We start from the raw sequence: 23,123 nt of genomic DNA, 5'->3' as shown, positions 1-23,123 counted from the left end.
TGTGGGGTCACACAGGGTCGGACACGACCGAAGCAACTTAGTAGCAGCAGCAGCAGCAGTCCCTCTACCTCTTTAATAAGATTTGAGCTCAATTTTATAGAGCTTTCTCCCCTATGGAATAAATGTCTGATAGGATCCTAAACGTAAGGCCACATCAAACCTTCCAGCCACATCCTTCCGGTTGCTGAGGCCACGGACACTCTCCTCGTGTGTCCTGATCGGTCTGTTAGCAAACACTCTGTGTCTAGAATCTAGCTGATTCTACCATCACCATCACTGCAGTGCTCTCCAACTCAATACCATTTCTCCCCTAATTCTCTGCCTTGACCTTACCTGTTGTAGTCTGTTCCCAAAATAGCAGTTGGAAGGATGTTTCTAGGAAGTAATTCAGATCCCATCACTGATGCTTAGAATCCTCCAAGGCTTACGGGGCCTTAAAGAGTCCCTTCTCACCTCCCTTCCTCTGGCTGCTACCACCCCCCTCCCTATTTCCTTCCAGCCTCGGGAACTTCGCCCGTGCATACAATTCCTTTTGCCTGGAACACGCGATTCCCCAGTTACATGCAGCGCTTCCTCCCTCACATTTCTCTGCTGGAACCTCACCTTAGCTGCCTGCCGCATCTCCCCTCAGCACATGCTAACTCCTTGTCCTGCTTTATTTTCCTTCGTAGCGCTTACCACTACTTACACGCCATACGTTCAGTTATTGCCTTCCCATTCCCTGCTACATCCTAGCATCTAGAACCTTCAGCGCCTGACATGTAATCAGTGCTCAGTACATGCGTTTTGTTGTTTTGTATATATAAAGTGTTTTTATGTGGGCCATCTTTAAACTCTAGTGAATTTGTTTCCGTATTGCTTCAGTTTTATGTTTTGGTTTGTTGGCCACGGGACATGTGGGATCTGAGCTCCCCAACCAGGGACTGAACCTGCTCCCAAGGGAAGTCCCTTTAGAGATATATATATCAGATCAGATGCTCAGTCGTGTCCGACTCTTTTTGACCCCATGAATCGCAGCACGCCAGGCCTCGCTGTCCATCACCAACTCCCGGCGTTCACTGAGACTCACATGCATCAAGTCAGTGATGCCATCCAGCCATCTCATATATATATATATATATATATATATATATATATATATATATATATATATAATTTCCAGAATGACAAAGAAACATGTAACAGTGGCAGCCTCCTGGAGTGGAATCAGACGCAGAGAGAAAGATGTTTGTTTTTCTCTTCTCGCTTGTCTTTTTTGGTATGATTTATTTTTTCTTTTTCATTATTAACCTTAATTTGTATTGGACTATAGCTGCTTTACAATGTTGTGTTAGTTCCCGCTGTTCAGCACAGTGAATCAGCTGCATGCACACATACATCCCCTCTTTCTTGGATTTCCTCCCCATCTGGGTCACTGCAGAGCACTGAGCAGAGCTCTCTGAGCTGCACAGCAGGTTCTCATTGGTTGTCTATTTTATGCATAGTATCTATAGTGTATATGTGTCACTCCCTGTCTCCCAGTTCATCACACCCTCTTTCCCCCTCAGTGTCCATACATTTGCCCTCATTTTATTGAGGTTTATGGTCTGAATCCATAAACTCTAACCTAGGTGATAACCTTAAAGTTTTTTACAGTTTAGCTATAATAAAAGCTAGGAGAATGATGTTTGGATAAGAAAACCAAGAAAATGTGATTCAATCGTAATCCAAAATGTCTGGGATTCCATGGCATTATTTTTAGAGTCATTTTTCAGGATGTAAGGGGGCTGTTGCTGAGGATCCATGACAAGCCTGGAGGCTGTAACCCCAGTGTCTTGACCTCTTTCCAATTGAGATCATTATTTTCTGCTTCCCTAAATCCTTCCTGTCATTCCAGTTAGAAAACTCTGCTTTCATTTCCTCTCCTTAAAGGTCTTCTGTTAAAAGGAATTGCTAGCAAATTGCTGGTACTTTTTCCTCAAATCCGGTATGCCTTTGGGTAATAGGTGTGTCTGATCGGTCACATAACCTAAAACATCTATAAGTAAAAACAATTGCATGGAGGAGATATTTCCCATTTTGTTTCTAAACTGTATGTAATAGAGCTTTTTTCTGAATCCTCCTCATCTCTCTGCCACTGTTTTACGATAAACCCTATTGTGCTGTGTGCTTAGTCGCTCAGTTGTGTCCAACTCTTTGTGACCCTGGGGACTGTAGCCCGCCAGGCTCTTCTATGCATAGGGATTCTCCAGGCGAGAATACTGGAGTGGGTAGCCATTCACTCCTCCAGGGGATCTTCCCAACCCAGGGATCGAACCCAGGTCTCCCATGTTGCAGGTGGATTCTTTACTGTCTGAGCCACCAGGGAAGCCCATAAACCCTACAAAAAATGCCAAATATTGTAATAAACTTCTTTAGTTAGAAGAGAAATTTGGTTTCTCTGATGTATTTTTTCTCTCTTAGGATACAACTAGCGGGGGAAGATTTTGTCTCTGGCGTGTTGAAGGGAGTTCAGATGTCTTTCATTTAGTTCCAGCTGGTGCTACAGAGCAAACTGCAAGCACAGTCACTGTTCATAAGACTGAAAGGCAACCCTCTTTGAAAATCTCCACAAATAAATATGTTATTTTATACCAAGTTGAATTTTATTTTGATTACAAAAATAAGCTGTTATTATGAAGTTCAAAATGCACAGATTTGGATTTGAGTTTAGACAACTTCCAGACTGCTCATCATACTTTCTGTAGGTTGTAAATATTTGGCAAACTCCATAAATTATGCTTTGTAACCAAGTCATCAAATAAACCCATGATTGAATACTGTAGAAAGTAAATTACAAAAATGTTGTGTCTTCTTCTTGTAGACAAAAAAGATAAGGTCAGATAGTTTATTACAGGTAATAAAATCGTATTTTAGTCAATTGGATTGAATGTCAGAATCACTCTGCTGAATTGAAATTATGTTGAGTGGAAGAATCACTGCAAAAGTTCTTGGAGAAGGGATTTATTCTTTGTTTTGTTAAGGAAGAAAAATCAAGTTCACATTTAGTCAGTGCTGGCTAATGGCTTTGCTCACACTCTGCAGAGCTCCCCTGAGATTTCCAGGTGGTGCTAGTGGTAAAGGGCCCACGTGCCAAGGCAGAGACAAAAGAGACTCGAGTTCGATCCCTGGGTCGGGAAGGTCTCTTGGAGGAGGGTGTGGCAACCCACTCCGTTATTCTTGCCTGGAGAATGCCATGGGCAGAGGAGCCTGGCGGACTGCAGTCCATAGGGTCGAATTGCAAAGGGTCACAAACACCACTGAAGTGACTTAGCACTCACGCAGAGCTCCCCTCCTTTCAACTAGGTCCTCTACCCATAGGCAAGCACTGACCTACTCAAAGGGATCTAACCAGAAGCCTCACCTGGGACTTTCTTAAAAATGCAAATTCTTGGGTCTTAGGCCAGCCTAATAAATCTGAAATTCTCAGAATGGAGCTCAGCTATCAGTTTTTGTTTCTCTTTTTGTTAATCAAAGTATAACTGATTAATATAACAGTTATATTAATATACAATGTTATAAACAATTAAGATAAACAATGGTATGTTAATTTGAGGGCACATCATCGTGATTCAGTATTTTTACAGTAATATTTTAACTAGCCTCCCAGGTGATTCTGATGCTGGATGAAGTTTAAGTCCCCATTTGCTTAGCATACAAATGGACTTAGTCCAAATATTTTAGCCACTTTGAACCCAAACAAGTTTTTATCAAATTAATTGACTGCAGCAGGCAGGTGAATCTGTGGACCTACTGATTCCTGTGGCCTTATCAGAAATGGTTAGAATTCACTAATACAAAAAGCATGATTAAAATGAATTTATTTCTGTGACCCTAGGTGGGAAAAAGCTATTTCTTGAAGTGTAGTTTTAATTGTGTTAGCTATCCAGTGGTTCTCAAAGTGTGGTCCCTGACCAGCAGCTTCAGCGGTACCTGGGAACTTAATCCAAGATGTGAGATCTTAGGCTCTGCCCTAGTGCTCAAGTTGAGGAGCTCAAGGTTAGAGCTGCTGCCCTGAAGAAAAGCTCTGTAAGGAGTTTCTCCTGCTTCTCTTGCAGAGCAGCCTTGAGGAACTTGCATTTACTAGTTTGAGGAACTTACATTTACTGGTTTGCTGCCTAGGCTCACCTGAGCCGATGCCTGCTGAATGCTAAAGGAGCTCAGTTGTAAATCTGCATTTCCTATCCATCGTCCAAGCCCCAATATACTAATTGATTTAAGTTCTTCACCACATTGTCTCATGGTTTTTTGAGGCTCAAGTTTGGGATGGGGTGCGTGTATGTGAGCGTGTGTGTGTGTTTCGTGTTTCCAAGAGTGACTGTTGGCGTGCTTTTGTTTTATTTTTTCTTTAAACCATCCCGAATTCATGGGAAGCAAATCAGCAAGGTGCAGTAAAAAGTTTTCTTAAGGACAAGCTGTGAATTGGAGCAAATGGGTGGATGCGTATTTGTGAACTTTAAGTGTCCCCATCTCACCTAGGTGTTTTCTTCTTGCCAAAAAGAAAGTGGGGCTCATTTGCTTAATAGCTGGGTTGAATGTGGAGACCATGAAATTCTGAGCCTTGGGAGGGTAGTATGCATCAGTGCATGTGGAGTGGGTAACACTTGTCCTGGGGGCCTCCGTGGCCACCTGTCATCTTTGCCCTCCCTTTCTCCAGCAGTTCTCATGCTCCTCTTGCCAGACTGTCTGTCCAAGGATCCAGGACTTACTGTCTGACCCATGGTGGTGCTCTTTGCACTCTGAAATTATTTCTTTATCTCTGTATTATCAAAAATTAGTTCCTTTAGACCAGAAGTTGCTGACCCAGATGCCTACGGGAGCTAGGGAGATGATGTGAGTAATGGAAAGGTGCTGGGAGACAGACAGGGATGGAATAGAACGTAGCAAAGTGAGGGGTACATACCCCATCTGGGGGCACTTACCTCTTGCCAGTTTTCCAACCATCAGAACATGGCCCAGAGGTTGCTAGATGGTTGTTGGTGGTGTTTTTTCCATGAGATACTGGACATCTGGATTTTTTACATGAAATTTCCTGATGTTAAAATGTTGACAAATATATTCATTTTTGTTAGCGCTGTGCGTGTCGAATAGCAAACTTCTCTGTGGATCATTTGGAACCTCAGCTCGAGACAACGGCCGGCATGCAGCATGGATGAACTTGCACTAAAGTGAATGCTAATGTTTGCATAATATGTTTACCTCACTGACATTTAAGTGAAGATGCTCTTTGTGTCTTTTTTCCTTCCTTCATTCAGCTGTTCATCCTAGAATTATTTTTTGATGAATTATAAATGTGGGCAAATCATTTCTTCTACATGGGCTTTCTTATCCTCATTTTTAAAAGAAGAGAGTTATAGTGAATGACCCTTGAAGTTACTTTCCCCTATAAAGACATGGAATTTCTTTACAAAACAAAAACGTGTACTAGATGCCAAGGAGGGTACTAATTAGTTGCTTGGATCCCTGTGTCTAAACTGAAGATTCTTTGGATGTAACAGAAGGTCATGGCTTGAGTTGTAGGAAGGATGCAACATGATCTTGACCTTCTAAAAAGATGATTATTTTAGTTGCTCAGTCCTGTCTGACTCCTTGCAACCCCATGGACTGTAGCCTGCCAGGCTCCTCTGTCCATGGGATTTTCCAGGCAAGGATACTGGAGTGCATTACTATTTCCTCCTTCAGGGGATCTTCTCAACCTAGGGACTGAACCCGAATCTTTTATGTCTCCTGCCTTGGCAGGGAAGGTAATGCGGTAATAACATCAGGCTCAGAGCACTGCTGCTTAAAGTGAGGTCTGGACCAGCAGGGTCATCATCACCTGGGAACTTAGAAATGTAGGGTCTCAGGCTTATCCTCAGACCTGCTGAATCAGAGTCTGCATTTGCACAAGATCTCTAGGTGCTTCCTTTACACATTCAAGTTTGAGAAGTACAGTTGTACCTCCATATCCACAGGGAAATGGATCTAGGAACCGCCCCCCCCAACCCCTGAATATACCAAAATCCACAGATGCAAGTCCCTTGTATAAAATAACATTGTACTGTTGACCCTCAAATCTGTGGGTTCCACATCAGCAGACATCAGAGGGCCAGCTCTGCGGAGGTAGGATACAAGGAAATAAGTTGTTTTTGCCTTCAGCAGTTACACAAGGAGGAAGACTTGAGAAACATGTGAAATCAAGAGACTGTTCCAGGTGAAATTGGAGATTTTAAATCTGATTAACTGAGAGCATGCTGCTAAGATCATCAGAAATTGAGGGCCCAGTTACTTTGGGGCAAGAGAGGAAGAGACAGTGAATTTAGAATACGTTCTCTGAGGGATGTGAGTGTCCCGGACTTGCAGTGGTCACACGGTGTGAAGGAGCTCACTGGCTGCTCATCTGCAGGCTGGCCCTGACCTCCTGTCTCTGTGTTCCCCATCTCTACACCCCTTAACTTTCCAAAGGCGACTATCTTTATTTTTTTAAACACCCCCGCCCCAGTTTCTTAAATCATCAAATGTGGGGTTTTAGTGTTATTTTTCTTAGTAAAACTCCTTACCAAAATGCATGTGCAGGAACCCAGCCCTGGAGCTGGAAGAGGTTTCACTGTGGTTCTCAGGCACCTTGTTGCTTTCATCAAGAAGGTTTCCTTGGGGTCACAGGGGGAGCAAAGTGAGAAAGAAGCCTCCAGTGAGACCTGTCACAAGTGAATGCAGGTGATATTCACAAGAAATTAACTGTTTTAAGTGAACATTTTAGTGCCATTTAGTACATCACCTGGAGAAGAAAATGGCAACCCACTCCAGTCTTCTCGCCTGGAGAACCCCATGGACAGAGGAGCCTGGCGGGCTGTTGTTCGTGGGGTCACAAAGAGTCAGACGTGACTCGGTGACTGAGCACAGTGTATCAGTGCTGTGCAACCATGACCACATCTAGTTCTACAGCGGCATACCCCTCAAAGAAAGACCCATGTCCACTTAAGGAGTGCCCCCCTTCCCCCAATTTACAACCCCCATACTCACTCTAATGTGTCTTTTTAATGTGCACACAATTTTCTCTTATATTAAGTTGGGCTCATGCCAGTAGAATTTAATGTAAAAGTGAAAGTGTTAGTCACTCCGTTGTGTCTGACTCTTTGCAACTCCATGGACTGTAGCCCACCAGGCTCCTCTGTCCATGGCATTTTCCAGGCAAGAATACTGGAGTGGGTAGCCATTCCCTTCTCCAGGAGATCTTCCTGACCCAGGGATCGAACCCAGGTCTCCCGCATTACAAGGCAATTCTTTACTGTCTGAGCCACCAGGAAAGCAGTTTAACATAGTACTATATTTTATCATTAACGGTTTTATCACATGTATTTTCTTGGCCTTTAAAATGTTTTCTTGGGCTTCAATGTAAGTCCCCATGACCTTTAAGGTGGGTTTTCTAGGTTGTTGACTCTCTTGCTTCTCTGGAAACCTCTCAGCCTCTTCTGTTCCAAATGCTGTGATCTTCACAGGGGACATGTTTTCTCTGCTGAGGTTTCATGAACTCGAAGGTTTCCTGAGAAAAGACTCAGCCCTGGGCCCAGCCTGCAGTCACTCGGGTTGCCCTAATTGCAAGTGTTATCAAATGACTCTGCCAAGGGAATGCAAAATGAATTACTCTAATTGTACCAGAAGTTTGAATTTCACCTTTTGGCCCCTGGGACAGAAAAATGTCACTAGCTGTAAATTGCTTCTCCATTTACCACATAGCTCCAGTTTTTACTGCTAGCAAAAAAAAAATGTCGTTGGGAACATAATGTGTGTGTAACATGGGCCTACGTGTGTTTGTGTGTTTTCTTATCTTTGGGGTATAATTGGAAGACGGGACACGTGAGGAGGTGGGTTGGCAATGCCTGAGATGAGACTCTCTTGCCTCTAAGGAAATAATTTAATAATCATAATAGCGCAGTCCATGGGCAGATCCAGCCCTCTGCTCTGACTTTTTAAAATGTTTATTTTGTTTATTTGGCTGTAGCGGGTCTTAGCTGCAACACACAGGATCTTCAGTCTTCATGGCAGCATGCAGGGCTTTGGTTGCAATTTGTGAACTCTTGGTTGCAGCATGTGGGATCTAGTTCTCTGACCAGGGATCAAATCTGGGCCTCCTGTATTGGGAATGTGGAGTCTTAGCCACTGGACCACAGGGAATTCCCCCTCAGCCTGATTTTTGTATAGCCAGTGAGCTAAAAATGGCTTTTAAATTTTGAAAAGATTATTAAAACAAAACGTAAAAACTGTACAACAGACAGCTATATGTGGCCCCCAATTCCTGAAGTATTTATTGCCTGGCTCTTTACAGATAAAGTTCACTGGCCCCTAATAATTATAAGAAGAACAGCAGCAGTGAAGTTTTTATTTTATATTGGATGCTAGATACTGTTCAGAGTGCTTGGCAGGCGTTATCTCCTTTAATTCTCAAAACAGTCCTGTGAGATGGATTATTCTCATTTGCAGAGGAAGAAATAGGCCCAGAGAGTTGAGTAGCTTGCCCAAGTTCACACAGACAATAAGTGGCGAGCTGGTGTCTTGAACCCAGGCACTGGGCCCTGGGTCCCGGGTCCACTCCAGGTCCTGTGTTCTGCACACGCTCTGCTGCAGCTCCCAATTGGAGGACTAGTCTCCTCCACTTGTAGCACAGTGTGTTGTTGCTGTACTTTTCAGGTAACCGTTTAATGTCACTATTTCTAGGAGGTGTGGTCATAGGGCAGTGCTCCCATAATCGGAGGCCTGCACAGTGTTTTCCGCAAAAAAGTCCACGTGCAAAGAAGGTTCTTTGGTCAAATGAGCATGAAGAAGCCTTATTTAGCAGAATTTCTTTACTATAGCTATCTCATAAGCAGTGATATATTCTCATACCAGTCTCAGCCAGGAGGAGGGACATTCAGTTTTTTTTCCCCCAAATGGGTATGCATTCATTCATTCATTCATTCCTATTGAAGAGACACAATATCTTTCAGAACTACTGTTTTGCAAAGAAAAAAGTAAGCAAATGATGTCATAGAGGCATTGCTCAGCCCAATATTTTCCCAGATGTGTCAGAACAATCTAATGCAGACAGTCATTCATCTTTACCATTAACATCCTTTTTATTGTTTTCCTGCTGCCATGTCTCTTCCTTCCCTCCCCAATTTTTAGGGGAGAGAGCAGAGGAAGTGTGGGATTTTTTTCCATAAATGAAATTAGATAATGAAACTCAAACCCTTTGATTTAAATTCTTTTTAGTACTTTTTATCTTGAAATCCTGTTTGGTTTGTGGGATTACCTGTATATTTGATCAGGCTGGACTGATCGGTGATGTTGCCTGGAAGTATAGACAGACAGAGGCTCTGTGACTGATGATACTTATTCAGACCCTCAGCAGGTAGCATTTGTCTGCATGTCAAGTGGTGTTCATTTTGGCATGGCTTAATTTGCTAGTGTTGTCAACTGACATGTGTCAGGAGAAAAAGTGACCTCAGAGATCTTAAATACAGGCATCAGCCGCGGAAACAATTTCATGAACACCTTTTAATTCATCAGCTCTTCTCCCATCCCTCACCACCAGGATTCTGCAAATCTGACAGTTGAGACCAAAAATGCACTCTTACAAAACTGGTAGTTTCTGACCAGCATAAAATGATGCTTTGTGTTCTCTTAAAATCTTATAATTCTTCAATTATTTCAGAGTTCTCCATATGGATATAAAATATTGTTATGTAAAATAAACATGACATCTCATTTTCTTTTCTTTTTAAAAATGTTCATTTATTTGGTGGCATTGGGTCTGAGCTGCTGCGCATGGGGTCCCGGCTGTTAGGCAGGGTCTTGTCCTTGGTGGAACATGGACTCTGTAGGTGTGGCACTCAGGCTTAGTTGCTCTGTACCATTGGTATCTCAGTTCCCTGACAGGGGATCAAACCCATGTCCCCTGCATTGCGTGGTGGGTTCTTAACGACGGGGCCACCAGGGAAGTCCCTCTCATTTTCTTTTTGAATGTTGCTGCTCTGTGCCTTTTGAGCCATTAAAAAGCATCGTGTATTGCTTATAGTATGTTGTTCATTCAGAAAGCGCAAGTAAACACGAGCATAAATTTATTCTGAATGTATATATGTATGTGTGACTTAGGCTGGGTCTGTGAAATAGGCTGATAACAAGACAAATTAACAGGAGAAAAGGCATACAAATTAATTAAGTTTTCATTTTGTGTGCACAGGGGCGTCACAGAAAGAAGTGAAGCCCCAAAGAGCAGTGAAATTTTAGAGTTCATATAGCATGTTAACAGCGGGTGGAGAGGGGGCAAGGGGCAGATGGTTTTTAGGGAAGATAAATGGGTCCTGAGGAGGACAGACAGGAGGTGTGGCAGTCCTGGATGATTTCTGTTTGGGTGTGGTGTCAACTTTTCATCTTCCGAAAGAGAAGATTAGTGTTGCTTCTGGGGAGAGTATTTATGACAATCCAGTTCCATTGTGAGGCTCTGCTTTGAGGCAGATAAGGATTTCAGGAAAATTCAGCTCAAAATAATTCTTATGCCAAAATGGCATATTTTGGGGTATCATATCCTGATTCTCTCAACAGTATATTTATCGGAGTAGGTATCTGGAATGAGATGTGGTTATTTAGGACAAGATTCTGTAGGTCCAATAGAAAATTGTTACAAGATATCAGACTGTCATGGGTAGAGTCAGGCGTGTGTGTGTCTGTGTGTGCTCAGTCATGTCCAACTCTTTGTGACCCCATGGACTGTAGCCCATCAGGCTCCTCTGTCCATGGAGTTTTCCAGGAAACAATACTGGAGTGGGTTGCCATTTCCTCCTCTAGGGGATCCTCCCAACCCAAGGATTGAACCTGCATCTCTTTAGCCTCGTGTATTGGCAGGCAGATTCTTTACCACAGATCCACCTGGGAAGCTCCAGAGTTACACTTAAGTGATGGAAAAATGGTGTCTTAGGAATGATAGTGAACAGAAACCCATTTGGAATGGGAATGTGACACTTTAGCTTCTGGGTGACGACCAAGAATAGCACAGTGTCCCCTCCTTCCTTGTGACTATTTAGAGGTTCTTTTCGACCTAGTGTGGTCAAGATAACCAGCCAGGCTGACAGACTGTTTTGACTATCTGTGAGTGCCTAAACTGATTTTGACTAGAAAAGTATAAATATTATGCAGGCCCATCCGTACAAAGAAGAGCAGATAGAAAGGTTTGTTTTGTGGAAGACTCAGACTACGTCAAGGGGAAAAAGGCTCTCGTTGTTCTTTTTTTCACCCCTTAATGTTCCCTTTGGAGAAGGCAATGGCACCCCACTCCAGTACTCTTGCCTGGAAAATCCCATGGACGGAGGAGCCTGGTAGGCTGCAGTCCATGGGGTCGCTAAGAGTCGGACACGACTGAGCGACTTCACTTTCACTTTCATGCATTGGAGAAGGACATGGCAGCCCACTCCAGTGTTCTTGCCTGGAGAATCCCAGGGACGGGGGAGCCTGGAGGGCTGCCGTCTCTGGGGTCACACACAGTCGGACACGACTGAGCGACTTCACTTTCACTTTTCACTTTCATGCATCGGAGAAGGAAATGGCACCCCACTCCAGTGTTCTTGCCTGGAGAACCCCAGGGACGGGGGAGCCTGGTGGGCTGCTGTCTCTGGAGTTTGCGCAGAGTCGGACACGACTGAGCGACTTCCCTTTCACTTTTCACTTTCATCCATTGGAGAAGGAAATGGCAGCCCACTCCAGTGTTCTTGCCTGGAGAATCCCAGGGACGGGGGAGCCTGGTGGGCTGCCGTCTCTGGGGTCACACAGAGTCAGACATGACTGCAGCGACTTAGCAGCAGCAGCAGCAGTGTTCCCTTGGATTTGAAACTTTAATAAGAAGTATTATTGACTTTCAAAGGGCTTTGAAATCATTAATGGGGTTTTCCATCTGCTGATTTTTTTTCCCCAAAACCCACATTGGTGTTTGAACCCCTATTTCAATAGTTTGCTATTGTGTGCTTTGCATAGGCTCCTTAATTTAACCTTTCATCCTGAGTTTTATCAACTGACTTTGTCTAGGACTGCCAGCATAGCTCCTTTATTATGCATGCAATTCTGTTCTGTCTCTGTTACCTTTGAGGCAGCAGTTAAGGTGACTTTCAGTTTTCTTTGCCTGGTTTTTATTGTCACCACTGTCATTGTCTGCCTGTGGGCCTTCTGTCCCATGCCGGGAGGGAGTTTTCAGCACTGACACTGGTCTCTTGCCAGCGTAGCACTCAATTCCTTTTACCTATCCTTATTTCTCTCCTTATTAGAACCAGGAGAAAATAGTTGACATGAAGAGAAAAGTTGTTTTATTTTTTCCTTTTTAACATGATGTGGAAATTGGTCTATGGTATACAAACATTGGTAGATCTGCTGTTTAATTTTAGAATGGTTTTAGCATCCCAGATAAGCACAATTCAAAAGGTAGAATCTTGCCTAAATCACCAGCATCTTCACTCTCCTGCTTTTACCCCTGTGCTGTGCTTAGTTGCTCAATCCTGTCCGACTCTTTGCAACCCCATGGACTGTAGTCCGCCAGGCTCCTCTGTCCATGGGGTTATCCAGGCAAGAATACTGGAGTGGGTTGCCATCCCCTCCTCCAGGGGATCTTCCCAACCTAGTGATTGAACCCAGGTCTCCCGCATTACAGGTGGGTTCTTTACCATCTGAGCCACCAGGGAAGCCCTCCAAGCCACCAGGGAAGCTTTTACCCCTGGGGTTTTCTAATTCCTGAACCAGGCTCTGCCTCAGTCCTGGGTCGAATACTCCAGGGTGCAAGACTTTAAGAACATGAGCGTTGTTTCCCAGCCCAAGGGGCAGATTTCATAAATGGTGCCTGATGGTTTGCATTGTAACAATTCTCAGGTGAGTCTGACACTGCTGGTCCCGGGACTACACCTTACAGAGCAAGTCTCAGTTAACTTGTGAGTTTAAGATGCCTCCACCATCTCCACTGTAGCCTTCTCTTTGAAAGCAAACACTGTATGATTAGAGAGGATGCTCCTGCAGCTTACCTTTTGAGAAAATTGCATAGCACATTTAGAGAGTGTCACAGGGTCTGCTGGTTTTTGCATTGAAATTTGCTACCTTGACTAAAAACCAAAAAGGATCACTGCAGATGGTGACTGCAGCCATGAAATTAAAAGAAGCTTGCTCCTTGGAAGAAAAGCTTTGACAAATCTAGACAGTGTATTAAAGGCAGAAAAATCACTTTACTGACAAAGTCCTTAGAGTCAAAGCCATGGTTTTTCCAATGGTCATGTATGGATGTGAGAGTTGGACCATAAAGAAGGCTGAGCACCGAAGAATGGATGCTTTCGAACTGTGGTGCTGGAGAAGACTCTTAAGAGTCCCTTGGACAGCAAGGAGATCAAACCAGGCAATCCTAAAAGAAACCAACTCTGAATATTCATTGGAAGGACTAGTGCTGAGGTTGAAGCTCTAATACTTAGACCACCTGATGCAAAGAACTGATTTACTGAAAAAGACTCTGATGCTGGGAAAGACTGAGGGCAAGAGGAGAAGGAGACAACAGAGGATGTGATGGTCAGATGACATCACTGACTCAATAGACATGAGTTTGAACAAGCTCAGGGAGATAGTGAAGGACAGGGAAGCCTGGTGTGCTGCAGATTATGGAGTCACAAAGCATCGGACATGACTTACCACTGAACAACAAAAACAAGAAGAATGCTTCTGGAACAAAATCTAGAAATAAGATTGAGTTGAAGGAAAACAACTCTACTTGAAGTGATGCTGACTGGAGGGACCAGTTATTTTAGGAGGACTACATGTATAGAAAAAGCGTAGAAGCTCAGACAGCAAAGTGTTGTCAGCTCTCAGGATGAGTAATGGGATTTGGAGTGGTCTTTACTCTTTGCTTTCTTTTTTTGCATTTTTATACACAGAGCATTTAAATATCATTTTCATACCTTAAAAAATTGCCAAATGTTTTTAAAGGAGAAAAAGCAAGATACATGCTCTGTAAATTCATGTATCTTTTGGTTTAGGTCTGTTATGTCTATGTCTCTATACATTTGGGGAGTTTTTTATTTATTTTTTGTTTTTTTTTTCCTCTGTAGAGAGTATTTTTTCATTAAATTTTTTATGTTTTTGCTTTTATACAATTTTAGAGGTTACTTTCCATTTACAGTTATTACAGAATAGCAGCTGTACTCTCCACATTGTACAGTATGTCCTTGAACCTCTCGTGCCTGCAGTCCGTGCCGCCCGCTGCCCCAGCCCTCCACCTCTCCCCCTGCCCACTGGCAGTCACCAGCCTGTTCTCTGTGTCTCTGAGTTGGTTTGTTTTTTTGTTATTCTCTACATTTGGCTTTTAATGGGAAAGAGATTATTTTGTCTATGAGAGTCCTAGTGTTTAAGGGTGAGCCCAGACATTTGCTTGGAAAATGGACACTGTGGGGCCTGCATAACGAAGATAAGTGTGAAAGGTCCCAGAGAGACAGTGAGGGGGGGAAAGTCCCCAGGGTCCGTTCAGGGGCAGCTCCTGCTCTGCCCACCTTCCCCCTCCCCAAGCATCCAGCACTGGCCCCCGAGAGTCTCTCAAAGGATCCTTCCTTAGAAGGCCTGAAATAAGCTTTACGTTAATTTAGACAGAATTGGAAGAGCTGGAAAGTGAGAGAACAAGGGCCTTTACAGCCTCCGAGGAGGTGCAGAAGATTGTGCATCGTAGCTGAATGGATTCTGTGGGCTGGTTCTCCTGCGTCCAGGCTGCGTGTGCCCACTCAGGACCGCCGACCCAAGGGAAGACACCCAGAGTAGAAGGCATCACACCCTGAGCCACCATGGAGCCCGTGTGTGAGCTCAGTGCGTGTCGGGGAATAATCCTTCTAGAAATATGCAGCCCAAGGCTTTAAGATACGCCTTGTGGGGTGTTAGGTAGACTATTTACATATATGCTTATTTTCAGCAGTTCAGAAAACCATATCTAAATCGGCTTTTTTTTTTTTTTTGCTTCTGTTAATCTGGAAACATTCAAAGAAGTTGATATGCATTTATCTCATTTCTAACTTTACAACTAAATTCTAAGGTTCTACTGACACCTGCTGGCATTTCCTCTGTTTTATGTTTTAATAAGAACAAAACCAAAAAGCAAAACATTTAGCATATTTCCCACAGTGTTTTGGCCTTATTATGCCAAGTGTACATTAAGATAACAGACAGAAGGAAAGGTTGATGGATCTTTTCACGTCATGGAAGGAGATATGTGGATGACCCCTGAGGACAAAGTTCCCAGACACACGAAGGGCAGACAACCAAGTTCTGATTGCCTCTGCCCTGCACTGGCCACTGTGTGACCTTGGACAAGGCTGTGGACCTCACATTTAGTATCGAAAAGAGGAGAAACTGAAGCTTCCTCCCTGTGCTTGTGGGGACCGGGAGCATTTCTACTAAGTAAAGCGTGAGCCACGTCACAGGTGTGATGACCTCAAAGGTCACTCGCAAGGACTGTTCCATCACAATAAATAAGCAAATTTGTTACCACATTGTATTTTCAAAAAATGGATGAATGTCACTGAAGCCTCCTCAAAGTCCAGTCTCTCTGTTGTTTGTTTTTAGAAACAACTGAATCAGAATGATCTGAAAGAACCAATGAACAGTGTCAGAAATGGTCCACTTTTTTGCCCTCAGGAAACCATGGACTTTGTTTTGTGTTTTGGAACATGTAACAAAGACTTCGGTGCTTCCCAGTTCATGCCAATCAAATTATCTGTGCTTTTTCTGTCTTTTCTTGGGAAACTGTGGGCCTGCGGCTTGTTAGGCCAATCACAGGATACTTGATCATCCCCAGGGAGTCAGAGTCCCATATTTATCCTGACAGAGGAAGCAAGGTCTGATGAGGAAAATAATTGAGGCATTTCTTTAATGCTGCTATTTCATTTCTTCCTCCTCCCTTAGAATTCTGACTTCATCATCATGCTTGCTGAGGCTTTCGATGCGATTTAGAGTCATCAGAATTTCCTTTCCTTTGTGAAAGGAAATTTTCCTCATCTCTCCCAAGTCCTCCTCCAGAAGTCTGTTAGGTTTGACTGGGGCTCAAAGAGGAAAGCACAAAAATTCTCCTATAGACTCATATCCGTTAGGGTGGCACCTCTCAAAACACAACAAAAGCAGAAAATAGCGAATTTGGAAAGGCTGTGGAGAAACTGGAACCCTCGTGCATTGTTAGGGAGACTGTAAAATGATGTAGCTGCTGTGGAAAATAATATGGCAGCCTCTCAAAAACGTAAAAGCAACATTACCATACAATCCAGCAATTCCATTTCTGGGTATATGTCCAAAAGAATCAAAAGCAGAAACTTAAGGTGACACCTGTACGCCCATGTTCACAGCAGCATGAGTCTTAGCGATGACACGAGGATCCACTGGTAGATGAACAGATAAACCAAATGTGGTCTACACATGCAATGCAATATTATTCAGCCTTAAAAAGAAAGGAAATTCTGACACCGGCTACAACACAGAAAAGCCTTGAGGAGGACATTAACCTAACTGAGATAAGCCAGTCACAAAAGACAAATACTGCATGATTCCACTTAGATGAGGTACCTTAAGTACTTAAAGTCAGAAAGCAGAAAGGAGAGTGGTTGCCAGGGGTTGGGGCGGGGCGGGAGGGAAATGGGAAGTGGTTGTTTAAGTGGTTCTGTTTAACTGAGCCAAATTTCAGTTCTGCAAGATGAAACGTGTTCTAGAGATGGCTGGAGGTACTGGTTGTGCAAAAATTTGTCTTTTACTTAATACTACTAACTGATCACTTAAAAAAGGTTATGATGGTAAATTTCACATTATATGTATTATATCACAATTAAAATTAAAACCACACAGACATATAGAACTCATTCATCACCTCTGGCCCTTGCAAGTGACTTAATCCCTTTGACCATGTTCAACCTGGTAATACTATGCAGTTCTATCCAATGGAACCTTCAGTGATGACAGAAATGTTGTTTATTTGCACTGTCTGATATGGTACACCCATTGGGTTTTGAGTGTGATGAGTGCAGAAGATGCTGAATTTTATTTTTATTCAGCTGAAATTTAATTAATTAATTTCGTTAATTTTTATTCAGTTTAATTTAGCCACATGCAGCAAGTGGCTGCCGTGTCGGACAGGGAAGGTAGACTGTACATTTACATGACTGCTTCAAAACACTTTCGCTCCTCAGCACAGAGCTACAGCAGTCAGACTGTAAACCTAAGAAAGTAAAGGCTGGCTTATGTGTGGGCCCCAGTTCTGTTTGAACCCCCAGTATTATGAATTTGCTACAGAGCGTTTTGCCAAGAGTGTGATTATTTTAGAAGCGTGGTGTGGCATCACTGGCATCTGTTATTGGGCCCACGAGCAGAGTTGGCCTTAATTCGCAGGCCAGCCTTTTCTAGTCAAATGCCCTTGGGAAACCTAAATTCCTTCACTGCCGCACCCGGGCTTCTTCACTCGTCCCTGTAAATCCTTGGAGTGATGTTATAAACTAACGCTCAAGTCCAAGGCCTTCTACAGAAACTGTGCAAGCACATTGCTGTTTCTTCTGGGTATCCTGCCAGTCAGTGCCGGCTTTACTTTTTGAGGCTTTCCTGGAAAACACAGACAGGTAAGAGAGGTGACAAATTCTTACACTGAAATAGAATCCCACAATAAAATGGATGAACCCTAATACATTCCTCCTCTAACACAAGAATAATTACACATGTCACTATGTACTGTATAATGCTGCTTTAGAAATAGTAAAGATTGCTGGCAGCTGAAGGGACTTACATTTCAGCAGGCTGCAAACAGAAGACTTAACCAGCCAGCCAGTGGGCAGCATTCCTTCATGACAGCCCAGTGTTTAATGACTGTGTGTGCCGCATTTATCTTCATGGAATGAGTGAAAGCTGTTTATTGAAGCACAAAATATTGAGCGTTTGATGCGAATGGGTGTGTGGCAGGAAGGAGATAAAGAAAAGCATATATTATTCTTCCACTAAATGGATATGGGCTGTCTAATAAGGACCTCCCGGTTTAGCTCCGGTGGATTTGCTCACTGGGAACACTTTCTCTTTCTTTTTCAGCAATGGGTCGAAGGCCTGAGATCCATCATTCACAACTTCAGGGCCAACAACGTCAGCCCGATGACGTGCCTCAAGAAGCAGTGAGTTTTGTTTGCATGACCCTTTGCGCTTGGCGTTTACCAAGCGAATGCAGACTAGAGGAAGGCTGCGTACACGCACCAGGCAGCACCTGCCTTGCCTTCCCCGCTGCGCTCCTGACTTTGGAGAAGTCATTGACCTGTACACCCCGGTACCCTTCCTGCCACCTGGCAGGCATGTGTGATGCCCACAGCCCAAAATCTATTTGAGGGGAATGGTTGGTGGCAGGAAGGTACTGGAACTCCACCTCCTCAGTGTCCCCTGGGCTGTGGGCCTGGGCTTTTGTGTCCTCAGGCTGCCGATAGTAGCTTTGTGTGCCTGGTGCCATAGCTGGGGGCTGGGTGCAGCTCGAGCCTCTACTGCATGAGACTGAGGGATGGGGAGTACGGCTCCATTCGGCAGAAGCACCCACCACTCTGGAGGGAGAGGAGCACTGGCCCCAGGGACTGTTTCACAAGCAGTCAGGCATCCAAAGGTACTTCTGAACTTCAGAAGGCAGGCCTTCCTTCCCCCAGCTCACTGTATCCAAAATTCAGAGAGGCGCCAGGTGGTAGCTTTTAACCCTATCAAGTTTTTCTTTATGGGTGACGTGAAAGTTACTCAAGTAGAAACCCTAGCCAAAGCCCCAGTCCGCCTGTTTGAGAAGCAGTGATCCGGGGCCCAGGGCAGGCGGCGGGTGGTGCGGGGAGAGCCTGCACCGAGCAAGCTGCACGCGTCTCTTAGCCGGGCCCGGCCAGCACCCAGGGTGGGACTCCTTGGCTTCTGGGTGATGGAAGGAGAGCTCTGCCCCCCAGGCCTTCCGTGTCTTGCTCTGGTTCCTTTGGCGGCGCTCTGGGAGCATGGGCTATGCTGTAATCCCCGGCATTAGCCACTTCGTTGCCCGAGGACTTTGGGAAAGTTCTTACCTTGTGCCTCACTGTCCTCATCTGTGCATGAAGGTGGTGACACCGCTCGTAAGAGTCCTCGCAGAGCAAATGAGGCCATGCAAAGCCGGTGCTTGGCCCCTCACTCCCCCTCACTCAGAATTACTTATTTTGATTCTGATGTCCTCATTCCAGTGTTTCCCTGTTGTCTTAGAAGAGGGGAGTTGTTCAGTCGTGTATTTTCCTGTTTTTGTGCAGCTGCTTCTCCTTTCCCTCTGCAGTTGCTCTGGCATGATTTCTTAAAAATAAAGAGCAACCCAGCAGATATTTTGAGGTCATGGAATCCCGAAGGGTCTCAGACTTCTGGCATGCCCTCTTAGGCCTGGGGGAGCCAATTCCTTGTGTCCAGATGCCAGATCTCAGCTGCCCTCGTGGGTGTCCCACCCAGACTGCTTTTCGTCGCTGGTGTTTACCCATCCACCAGCTGCTGGAGGGTGAGGTCACTCAGGACTCACGTCTGCCTGCTTCTCCAGAGGACCACCCTCTGCCTACAGAGGATTACCAGTAGATCATTACCTCCCAGAGTATCCCAGGGGCCCAGCTCCAGGACCCCTGCCCATATCAAAATCCACAGCGTCCCTTAAGATTGACCCTTCATGTCCCTGGTTTAGGAGGGCTGACCCCACACTCGCCCCTTCTTCAGAAAGGAAGCCCACAGCCAATGACAGGCTGAGACAGGGTATCAGAGCCTGCCCCCTTGCCGCCAGGCCTGGCGCAGATCACACTTCAGAGGTCCCAGTGGCCTCGGGACGAAGCCCGGCTGAGAGCACAGCTTGATGTGACTGTCCCTCCCTGCCTGCCCACTGCCTTACTCCTGTGGTCCTGAAACCAGCCCCTTAAAGGTAGCCATTTGTGCTTCGAGGAACACTGACTTAAGACAGAAGCTTTACCAACTCCTCATGTTCTGCAGATTGTTAGATTATTTACAAGAACGGTGAGAATGGAATCAGTAGCTAAGAACAGCCCTGGCACCAAAGGATAGGTGTTCCAGGTCCCCCTGAGTCCTGAAAACCTGGGAAAAGCACAGCATTTCTCACCATCAGTTTGAGTTGATGAACTTCTCTGACAGGGACAAGTTAAGGATTCAGATTCCTTCATGGAGATGGTGTCCACCCATCCATCAGTTGCATGAGAAGTAGGTCACAGAGGGCTCGCGCCTGCCTGCTTCTCCTTTTGCACTTCCCTGCTCCCTGGGGTGGCAGAGGGGTGAGGGCCGGGGGCGTCCCCACTGACTTCAGACAAGCCTGCTGCTGTCACCATGCCCTAGCCTTTCTTAACCCCTTAGTAGATTATTAAAAAGCAGCAGTCAAGGACAAGAACAGTCACCAAACAAGTGCCAATAATTTGCTGTGTTCAATGCAAACACCCAATTTCCTAATTCGTCTAGGATTACCAGATAAAATATGGAACTCTCGGTGAAATTTGAATAAGTAACAAATAATGTTTTAGTTATCCTAAGCAATATTTGGAACATACGTATAGTTAAAAAAAAGTATTATTTATCTGAAGTTCGAATTTAACTGAGAGTTATATTTTTATTAGCTAAATCTGACAAACAGTAAATGTATCTCATGGTGTGCGATTGTCTCTGGTTTTCTGAATAAATAGTCTTTGTTTGAGTGAACTTTCTTTTCAAGTTTTTAACCAGATGGAAGCTATTCCTCCCAAGAAACATTAAAACAGTTGTTACTGTTGTTTTCCAGCTGGATGAAATTGGCATTTATGACCAACACAAATGGGAAAATTCCAGTTAGGAGGTAAGTCAGTTATTCCCAAGTGCTCGGCACAGCCTGGGTCGGCCACATGATACCAGTCCACAGAGAAAGGCCCCCATGAGGACTTGTTAATTGCTTTAGTTACAGGTATTTCTGGAATCTTAGTTTGAATTACATTATCAGATGCTGTGTTTACTTCGTAAAAATCACTTATGGATGTAAAGTCGCATTTTTCCTCAGAATGCATAGCAGTGAGCCTGATAAAGAACTTCTGAAAATGAAGGAGTGTTTTTTTTTAATTTTCAGAAAAGTGGGTTTTGGGGATTTAAGTAGCTTCCCTGGTGCCTCAGATGATGAAGCAGCTGCCTGCAATGCAGGAGACCCAGACTCAGTCCCTGGATTGGAGAAGATCCCCTGGAGAAGAAAATGGCAACCGACTCCAGTATTCTTACCTGGGAAATTCTGTGGACAGAGGGGCCTGGGGGGCTACAGTCTGTGGGGTCACAAAAGAGTGGAACACAACTGAGCAACCAACAATTTCACTTTCTTTCATCTTTCACCTACTTACCCCAAACAACCATTGCTAAAATTAGAGAAGTTTCTTTTCTGTTCTGTACCTACAGTAGGGGGGTAGGGATGTGTCTTAGGAGGTGCGATGCCTCTGGACATTGCCGCTCATCCTGGGTTCCGTCGGCCCTCTGTGCCCAGGGCCAGGGGGCACCACTGAGTCTGGGTGTGTTGTCACTGCCACCACACCCCCTTCAGGATTGGCGCTTCCCCTTCACCCTGCCCAAAGTAGCAGTGACGGGGGAAAGAGGCGGTACAGCCTGGTGGAGCCAGGAGTGAAGAGCCAATGAGCTGGAAACGGCCTCCGCGCTATGCTTCAGCCTCAAGCCAACATGCCTCACCCTCTGAGGGCCCCACTCTGCTCCGCTGCTCCTAGCGTTAGGACTGTTCCTGGCCTGTGGGTCCATTGGAAGTCCATGCAGTGGGAGTGATGGGGGTTGTTCACCCAGCTCCCCAGTGTTTTTTTGGCTGGTGTTTGTGGTAAACACTCCGTGGTAATTGCCAAAGCTGGGCTGGGCCCTGGGGCATTTGCTGCCCATCAGAAGCCAGGAGTGTATTCAGAGTCCTGAACCTGAACTCAGCATGAGCTCCCAGACCCCGACCCACTCTTCAAGAATTCTCCAGGCTCGCGTTCAAGTTGAGCTCTTGCCCAACACTTTAGCAAAGAAGCCAACCAGCAAATAGCCACAGGCAGAACCCAGGCCACCAGGTGGAGCCTGTCTTGGAATGGCTGTAACCGTCAGGATGAGGGCCACAGGTCGCCCGTTGCATGGCGTTTGGGGGAGAGCCTTCGAGCAGCTGCACACTGGCCGTTTCTGCCTCTCCTTTCCCCCCTTCTCTGCTAGCCTCGAAGCTTCCATTCTGCATTCCCCCGAGGACATCTCCCTCAGCATCCTTTCACATTTAATAGAACTATCCTAGAGATCATCATTTTCCTTAATTCTGTGGATGACAGCAGTCATGAACGAGGGTATCCACGTGACACAGCTGAGGTATCAGTGAGGAAACACAGGGCATGCATGTTGTAAAGAAGACCAGGCAGTAATCTTTTTATTTCACCTTTTATTGAGGGCTTCCAGAGTTATCCAGAGTTATCACGGAGAAGGCAGTGGCAACCCACTCTAGTACCCTTGCCTGGAAAATCCCATGGACAGAGGAGCCTGGTGGGCTGCTGTCTATGGGGTCGCGTAGAGTCGGACACGACTGAGCAACTTCACTTTCACTTTTCACTTTTCATGCATTGGAGAACGAAATGGCAACCCACTCCAGTGTTCTTGCCTGGAGAATCCCAGGGAGGGAGGAGCCTGCCGTCTATGGGGTCGCACAGAGTCGGACATGACTGAAGCGCCTTAGCAGCAGCAGCAGCAGCAGAGTTGTCAACTTCATGCATCTGTTGTGGTCTTTACGAACCTATATGTAGGATTCTGTTTTTTATTTGATAACTTACAAGCAGGTCAGTTTTGCATTTACTTTAGAAGTTTTTAAAAAAGTCCTGCTAGGGACCTCCCTGGTAGTCCAGTGGTTAAAGCTTCACATCTTTGAATTGCAAGGGCTGCAGGTTCAATCCCTGGTTAAGGAGGTACGATCCCACATGCCTAGTGGCCAAAAAAACAAACAAAACATAAAACAGAGACAATATTGTAACAAATTCAATAAAAACTTTTAAGAAATGGTCCACCTCAAAAAAAAAAAAATCTTAAAAAGCCATGCTACCACCTTGATCAGTGTTTGTTGGCAAAGACACTTTACACTC

General features: G+C 44.9%; 1 protein-coding gene across 38 annotated transcripts in view; it reads left to right on the top strand.

Moving 5' to 3' along the window:
- The window catches only part of PLCB4 (phospholipase C beta 4), a 483,574-nt gene that overhangs the window by 328,444 nt on the left and 132,007 nt on the right, over positions 1-23,123 (top strand). For 36 of the 38 annotated variants that reach the window (XM_086335129.1, XM_086335117.1, XM_086335149.1 and 33 more), the window contains 2 exons: positions 18,088-18,167; positions 20,792-20,845. In XM_086335129.1, the coding sequence (XP_086191255.1) occupies positions 18,088-18,167; positions 20,792-20,845 (134 nt within the window). Of the gene's footprint in view, positions 1-17,471; positions 17,628-18,087; positions 18,168-20,791; positions 20,846-23,123 lie in introns of those variants that run through there. The other 2 variants (XM_086335141.1, XM_086335140.1) reach the window with 1 other exon arrangement.

This window comes from Bos grunniens, chromosome 13 (assembly GCF_055505025.1).
Source record: "Bos grunniens cultivar Pamir isolate PY7600 chromosome 13, Bosgru_T2T1.0, whole genome shotgun sequence".
In the NCBI taxonomy this organism is placed as follows: Eukaryota; Metazoa; Chordata; class Mammalia; order Artiodactyla; family Bovidae; genus Bos; species Bos grunniens.
The sequence above is the reverse complement of the archived record's forward strand: the minus strand, read 5'-3'. Positions and strand labels throughout refer to the sequence as shown.